The sequence below is a fragment of the Podarcis melisellensis genome, assembly GCF_964234715.1.
Source record: "Podarcis melisellensis genome assembly, chromosome: 11".
In the NCBI taxonomy this organism is placed as follows: Eukaryota; Metazoa; Chordata; class Lepidosauria; order Squamata; family Lacertidae; genus Podarcis; species Podarcis melisellensis.
The window spans coordinates 6,691,055-6,698,979 of NC_138543.1; the positions used below are offsets into that span (position 1 = coordinate 6,691,055).

Genomic DNA, 7,925 nt, shown 5'->3' on the forward strand with positions numbered 1-7,925 from the left:
ATATGACTTTAAGTCACAGGAAGCAAAAACAAGGATTTTTTTTTCTATGAAGTAATCAAACTGGCTCAAACAACAACTATATATATCTGTGTTTCATGTGGGATTTATTTATTTATTTATTTTTTGCTATAGGGACTAGAATAAGAACAGTAAACCTTGGCTGAAATGGGAAAATGAGTTTCTCTTTACAGGTTTTGTGTCTAGCACTATTATGAAGTGTAGACCAACAAGCTATGTGTGACCTAGCAGAAACAGCTGTTCAAAACTACCAGCATGGGAGTTGCACTTTCACCTTCCCTTGTATAACACCCCTGCTGAGAATTTTTAGTTTTTCACTCCGCGGCAGAATGCAGAGAGATATACAGTAGTCTGATTCCTTCTGTCACCACAATACATAACAAGGAATCATGCACTAGCCAAACAGCGATAAGACTGTAAATATAAGGGAAATTGGCAACACACAAACAAAGATGCCCCACAGAACTAAACAACTATTAATATTTTAGTTATTTTCAATGAGATTCTGTCAATGAACTAGGAGCCAATTTGTTATTATTAAGAAAGGAATAAATGTAGCACATTGTGTTTTATCAGTGTTCTAAAGCAAATTCTGAATAAGGTAAAGACAAATTTCCTCCCTTACAAACAGGTATCACCACATCAATCCATATATAAGACATCATTTTGTATGAGATAAATATTTCACTCTTATGTCAGACTCTCCCAATACTTCAGTTTTGCTGTGGTATAGTATTGTCTGTATTCAAGCTGCAGAAGAATATAAAAAATAAGGAACTAATATGTAATTCAGCCATGTAAAGCTGATGCAGATTTTTATTCCTCCAAACTTTACAATTCTGCTTAAAATATTATCCCAATGAATAAAATCTAATTTTTTTGGACATCTAGCAAATTTGATTTGCCCTCCAGATGAGCAAACAATGTATGTGCAATTTACAAAGAACCTAGAATAAGAATGGATAAACTTTCCAGTTACAGCGTAGATTTCCTTTTTATGTACTCACCACTTGCATTAAATTTACAGTAAAATACCTGATACTTCTTCAACTCTCTCTTCAGCTGAAGAATTGTGATGTGATGTGGTCCTTCCTGGTTACCTCCACTTCCACAGTTTACCTGGGGAATGACTGAGGAAGCCTCTCTCCTGAGTTCTTGAGCCACACATATCCAATCTTGCAATCTTTCCTGTTGACTTTTTGATAGGCCGGCAATATTTTTTAATTCGGCAAGGAACACATAGGCTTCTTCCATGCAATTTCGGTAGTTAAAACTTTCTACCTGAAGCTGGGCAAGCTGCTCTTCAAGAGAGCGGATTTTGTTTCTGTCCCGAAATGAATCCTGTGACCCTTGACTGCCAGGGATCTGCTGGTTTTGCACAGTTTCACGGAGTATCTTGATGGCAAACTCCATTTCGTCAATAAGGTCCCAGTCTGGGTTGTAGTTGACAATAGGTTTGTTTCTAATATTTTTGGCTCGGTTGGCATATTTGATGGAATTTAGTGATTCATCAAAATCCGAAGATGATGGGCTAATACAAGTTATCATGACAGTCTTGGCATTGCCTCCTAAGGAGTCCTTAAGAATACGTGTAATTTTTGCATCCCTGTATGGAATATGTGCACTTTTTCTCTTTGGGTCCCCAAGCGCACTTATCACATTTCCCAGAGCCAATAAGCCACTGTTGATCTGAATTGATTCTTTGAACCTTTCACCAGTGTTGCCAGTTTTTGTTACTCTTTCAGAGCCAGCGAGATCAACAAAGTGGAACTTGGAAGCAATCAGCTGGCTTGAACTTTGAGGTGAATCTTGCGCAGAATCGGTGTCCTTCTGAGTCTGACCCGGTTGTTGTTGTTGACAAATACTGATTGTAAAAACCGCATGAGATCGGCTAGAATGCTCGTTCATTTGGGTTGTGCCTGTATGTCGAGCGGCATTTCCGGTTTCTAACAAGCTCATTACTTCATCCACATTTTCAACCTGGCAGTCTTTGGCACCAACAATTACTTTAAAAATAAATTTTAAAACACATTTTTAAAGAGCAAACCATAAAGAATAGTAAAGAAAGCTAACCGCAAAATACAGACTATTAAAAATCAAATGCCTCATTCAAGAAGACATTTGACAAATCAATTATGGCATTAGAAAGTATGCAGCTGTTAATTATAAACAACTGCAAGTGTTTGAAGAGGGGATATTTGAATGGGGTGTGTTCTATGTGTGTTTCCATGTTAGGTATTTAAGGCGAATTGCCCCACTTTGTTCATTTACTTTTTATGGGGCCCTCACACAACACCATCATCCAGTCACTGCCATACTGTATTTTCCCTATTATCTAACCTCAGAAAGTCCACCTGTTTTCAGAAGCACAATCTCCACATTCAGTCACTTTTTATACTGCTCTTCCAGGTTTTTAAAAAGGACAACGTTTTGACAGTGATGTATTGGGAAAGTGAACCTATCACCACACAACACACATTGCAACATTTGTTGTGGGCAGCATTTTATGACTCTGCTTTGTTTGTTTAACCTACTTATTGCCATTGCTTCTCTGCCTGCATTTTAAAATGTAGTACAGTGTTATAGCACTACGACAGTATTCTTATAGCGCTATACCTCTTTAATTTAAAAAAATAACAGTGTGGTTATTAAATGACACTCTCCACAAGGGAATGTGTGCCGAGCTGCAATTGATCCTATCTATAGCAACTCTGTCACACTCACTGGTGTAGACAGAAAGCACAATGCTCCTAATAGCAGGGAAAATTAGTTGCAATTCCACTTGTAGCTTACAATGGAAATGCAATAATTCGGAATCACTAGGAGCATCTGGAAGAGTGTTGTGAGTGTTATGTACTGAAGTTCTCACCCTGGGCCAGCAGGGGGATACTGTAGATAGTTCAGGTCCACATATGCAAATAAGGGATCGAAAGTGGCGTTCAGTGATTGGATAGTTACAGAAAGTTGTTACAGTTACTTTCTAGTGCAGCTCTATATAAGCAGGCTGGCTGAACCCTTCAGTTCAGTTCTGTTCTGGCCTCTGAATAAACAATAGCTGTTTGAAGAATCGCTGTGTCATCTGATATGTTCACCCACAACTTAACAGTGAGTGCACACACACACACACACACACACCATAGCTGATCAGATAAAGTGTATTTAATCTCAGGCATCTCAGGGATAGCAGGGAACAAATCCTGTCTAAAACTGGTAAGCTGCTGACAAGACAGTGTTGACAATACTGAGCTAGATGGAGCAAGAGTCAGACTTGGTAAAAACACACTAAGTTACATACTATATCTTTTTTCTTCTGCATATAGTGACTGATCAATGTAATAAAAATAATATTAAAAATTAAAACAGCATAAAAATTGGGATTGGAATTAATGGGAGTCTAAAAAGACACAACACACAAGAAAAAAAAAGGAGGGAGAAAGAAAAAGCAAGCTCAAGCACAGGTAATTTCCTTCCCAAGTTCATAGCTGTATGTTCTTGTGACCTTTAAAAAACTCTGTGTCACTCTCTCATCCCTGTTCATTTCGGAACAAGCATCGGCATCCATAAAACCAGTACACCAGGGAGGGGTGTGGGGATAGAGGGGCCTGGAGGGCCAAATGTGTTCTATGAAAATTTCATTAAATATTACAACTGGAAGACAGTGTAGGTGGAGAAAAATTACTCTAATTAAAAAATACAGTGGACATGTTTAAACTATAAACAGAATGTTATTAGGTATTAAACAGCAAGTTATCACATCCATTTTAAAGACATGCCTAATTTCAAGCATCTACAGTGGTACCTCGGGTTACATACGCTTCAGGTTACATAAGCTTCAGGTTACATACGCTTCAGGTTACAGACTCCATTAACCCAGAAATAGTACCTCGGGTTAAGAACTTTGCTTCAGGATGACAACAGAAATCGCACAGCGATTTCATCCTGAAGCAGCAGCTGTGGGAGGCCCCATTAGCTTAAAGTGCTGCTTCAGGTTAAGAACAGTTTCATGTTAAGAACGGACCTCCGGAACGAATTAAGTAGGTAACCAGAGGTACCACTGTACAGTACTTAAACCACAAGTGACATTATCATCAACAATGATGCGCAGCATAAAGAAGTTGCTTCTCAGGACCAGCTTTACAGGGGACACATTGGGTTGCAGGAGAAAAGGGAAATCAGAGTATATTGCCTTCCTCACTTCCTCCAGCAGGAGAATTCTCGTAGCAGAGTTCTACCCATGGGCAGTCTTGCTCCAATCCAATATATATTTTCATCTCTGTAAAGACTTGAAGTTACATTCATACCAAAGCAGAGGCAACTGTTTTCATGTAATATTTTGGATGTAATGATATGCTATTAGAATTGTCTTATTAGCAGTAGACTTTTGACATCAATACTTGTTTTAAAAATTCATTTTTTTATTTTTTATTTTTGAGCACATGGATTGATAATATGGACGGATTAGCTACATACGGACGAATTGCATGTCGACACAAAAATAAGAATGGATAAATATGAAGAAATTTGGAACGAATATTTAAGCGATAAGGCGGATAGTGGTGGGAAGTAGGTGGATGAGAGGTGGGAAAATATTGTTTAAAAAGGTACAGTCATAGGTATATCAGTGTATTCAAATTTGAATTGTCAAATTGTGTTATTATTGTTATTATGGTTTTTGTTGTATGTGTCTTTTGCGGTTGATGTTTGTATCGAAAAAATGATTAAACAAATTTTTAAAAAATCATTTAGAATATTACTTACTGCCAAGCAAGCAAGAGCAAACAGACAAATTAAGTTTAAATAATTACCTGTATTGCCCTTTTCGTCTTCTCTAATTTGTAGATATTTCATAGAGGTTTCTAGTTCCAAAAGATCTCTGAGTTCCTCTTTGTAGACCTCAATGTAAGAAACCTTAACAGTGAAATCAATATTATGGTTTTCTGAAATAATCTGAAATATTTCCTCAATTGCACGTGGAATGATACCTCTCTCTTCTTCTGCAACTGATGCTGAAACGAAACAAGAAAACAGCCTAAGCACCCAGCTAAAATTTGTACATTCAAATGCTAAAGATGTACACATGGAAATTCCACAAAGGTTCTGAAGGCTTCTTAGCTTTATGAATATGAATCATTTAATCCTGTCAAGGTCACACAAAGAAATCTTTCCTCTCATAGATAACAAATAGTTGGTTACAAATTGAAAAAAGTATTTGCCAAATATACTCATCCAAGAGGGGAAAGAATTGGTCAAAGTTTACAGAGCACATTGTGCACATCCTCATACCCCCCCCAACTGAAAATATCCAACAATGCATAAGACCAAAAAGAGCCCTCAACACCCTCAGAGAATGGCCTGAACCAAATATGAAGTCCAAGTGCTGATGGCTACCTACAACCACTAAACATGATTCAAGAGATTAAATGCTGTCTTCAATTACCGTACTTTTCCATGCACTGGCGAAAGGAAGAGGTGGGCAGGGGAAGCGCACCGCCCCCGGCACCACGATCCCAGTGGGGTGCCATCGCGGCTGCCACCACCCCACGTGCTGGGTGTCATGGCCCCACAGGCGGCGCACCACACCCCCTGAATGCGCGCCCGTCACGCTCCTGCCTGCTCTCTGCCCCCGGAGCCAGAGCATGAAGCTCCGCCCCTGTTTCTGTGTATAAGACTATGTTTTTTTATTCCAAAATCATGTTCAAAATTAGGGGTTGTCTTATACATGGGTAGTGCATTGTGGGGCCATGGGATAGGTTGCTGCTGTGAGCTGGAGATTTTTATCGGTGGCTGCTCAAGGGCTGCTTTCGCGACGAGTGCAAGCGGCATTGTCAGTCTGGCGGGTGAGCGTTTTTAGGCATTTCTCCCTAAAAACCGCTCAACAATAACTGTTGGGCAATCCTCCCCCCAAAAAGCTCAACAACTTTGGGGAATCTCTCTTTCCCTCCCCCTCCCATTTTCTTAATTTTGAATCCCCAAAAATAAGGGGCGTGTTATACATGGAGAAGTACAGTAGATCATTATAATACCTAGTTTTGATGTTATAATCAACCTAAGCCCAGGTCACTGGAAACATAAAATAGCTCCTTTCCTATACAATGGAACAGTCTATCTATTGACATCATCAATATTTGAACAGCTAGAGTCTGATTTCAGAATTCTGCGAACATATTGGAAGCGATACAGTATCCTGCTATTAGAATTGTGGAGTCAAGCCACGCTTTGAACTTTAGCAGGAAGTAAAAAAGAAAGAAGAGAAAAAACACGGTTTTGTTTTTTAAAAGGCCAGCATTTCTGACTTTGAGTCATAATACAAAAACAACCAAGACCCTTAGCTTAGAGCAATGGGAGAACACGTGTTTTGCAGACAGACAGTTCCTGGCTCAAACCTTGGCATCTCCAGACAGGGCTGGTAAAGAATCCTGTCTGAAACCCAGAAGAGTTGCTACTAGTCAGCAGACAATACTGAGCAAGATAAACCAATTGTCTCACTCTGTATAAGGCAGCTTTCTATATTCCTAAGTCTGCATTCAAGATCAAATTGGTACTATCCAAATCGCCTGCAAATGTGTAGTTAAAAAGTGAGTGCAAAATTTATGGCTTAGTTTAACAGAATTTAATCTGACACAATATGATTTTTCCCAATTTCTTCAGCAAATGAATAAATTGCTGAAATGTACAAAGTGGGTAGTGCTCATTGTTATATCCTCTGGGAGGAAGGGAGAGGTATAAATTTAATAGATAAGTAAATTGTGGTACTGCCAATGCATTTTTTAAAATGTCACGTGACACCATAGCACAGAATGACCTGACAATGATACTTCCTTCTGCATCCTTGTGGACAATGACTGGCACAAACACCATATTTCTTTGTGGTTGTTACCTATGGCACAGCTTCACATCAGTACAACTTGAAATCTTAATATGGAAAGCCAGGAGGTAGACCATCTATCACAAACACATTATGTTCCCTAAAATCTAACTGACAATGAGTGGCTAATAGTTTTATTTTATTTTATTGGGAAGTACTGTACCAAAGTGAATCCCTTACTAAGAAAGCGGTATTTCATAAGTTCTACTTTTAGTTACTTTGAGAGTAATCTAGATTAACCCTCTGTTCTGGATAGCTTCTGTATTCCATGTTTCAGCAGAAAACTAAGATTAGAATAGTTTGATACATTTTAAATACTTTTACTTTGGCTAATTAAGAATACCTCAATATAGCAGCAATTAACATAAAAATGCTGTTAGGCAGACTGCTGTACTCTTTGCACTGCATAACAGAAAAAGCACATTTTAGTGAAGAGTTTTGGCTACTTCTTTTTTCAAGAGGAAGAGAAGTAAAAAAACAAAAAAACACAACAGATATCAATAGATTATGCAGTTTATGCAGAAGTTTCCTTGTTGTCTCTTTACCAATGGTGAGACATAAAATAACATTGTAAGAAAACTATGATTAAATCATCAAAAAATATAAGCTTTCAAACACATACCAACATGACCTCCTCCAATAGTGTAAGTCTTTCCAGAGCCCGTCTGTCCATAGGCAAAAACGGTAGCATTATACCCTTCTATCAAAGATGCCACCAACGGCTTAATACATGTTGTGTACACTTCATCTTGGGTTGAATGTTTTCCAAAAACAAAATCAAACGTGAAAACACGGTCCTTTCCGATAATAATCTGCTGAGTATTTGGGATTAACCTCACACATACTTGATGGTTGTGAAGCACTTCTTTTGAAAGTAGAGGCCTTATTCTTACTGCTACTTTAACTGGAATCTCTTCCATTGCAGCTTGTGTGTGAAACAATTCCTGCTTACTTTGCAAGCTTCACTTTGAGAAAGTTTCTTTTTATTTCTGTCCTCATTATATTCCCAGTCTTCAGCACTTAAGGGGGAACAAAGAGCAAC

General features: G+C 38.4%; 1 protein-coding gene across 3 annotated transcripts in view; it reads right to left on the bottom strand.

Annotated features, from left to right (window-relative positions):
* Nucleotides 1–7,925, bottom strand: part of KIF27 (kinesin family member 27) — a 33,425-nt gene extending 25,500 nt beyond the window's left edge. For 2 of the 3 annotated variants that reach the window (XM_081930388.1, XM_081930387.1), the window contains exons 1-3: nucleotides 7,506–7,924; nucleotides 4,824–5,024; nucleotides 1,054–2,024 (exon numbers count right to left, since the gene is read on the bottom strand). In XM_081930388.1, the coding sequence (XP_081786514.1) occupies nucleotides 1,054–2,024; nucleotides 4,824–5,024; nucleotides 7,506–7,803 (1,470 nt within the window). In that variant the 5' untranslated portion in view covers nucleotides 7,804–7,924. Of the gene's footprint in view, nucleotides 1–1,053; nucleotides 2,025–4,823; nucleotides 5,025–7,505 lie in introns of all 3 variants that reach the window. The other variant, XM_081930389.1, reaches the window with a different exon arrangement.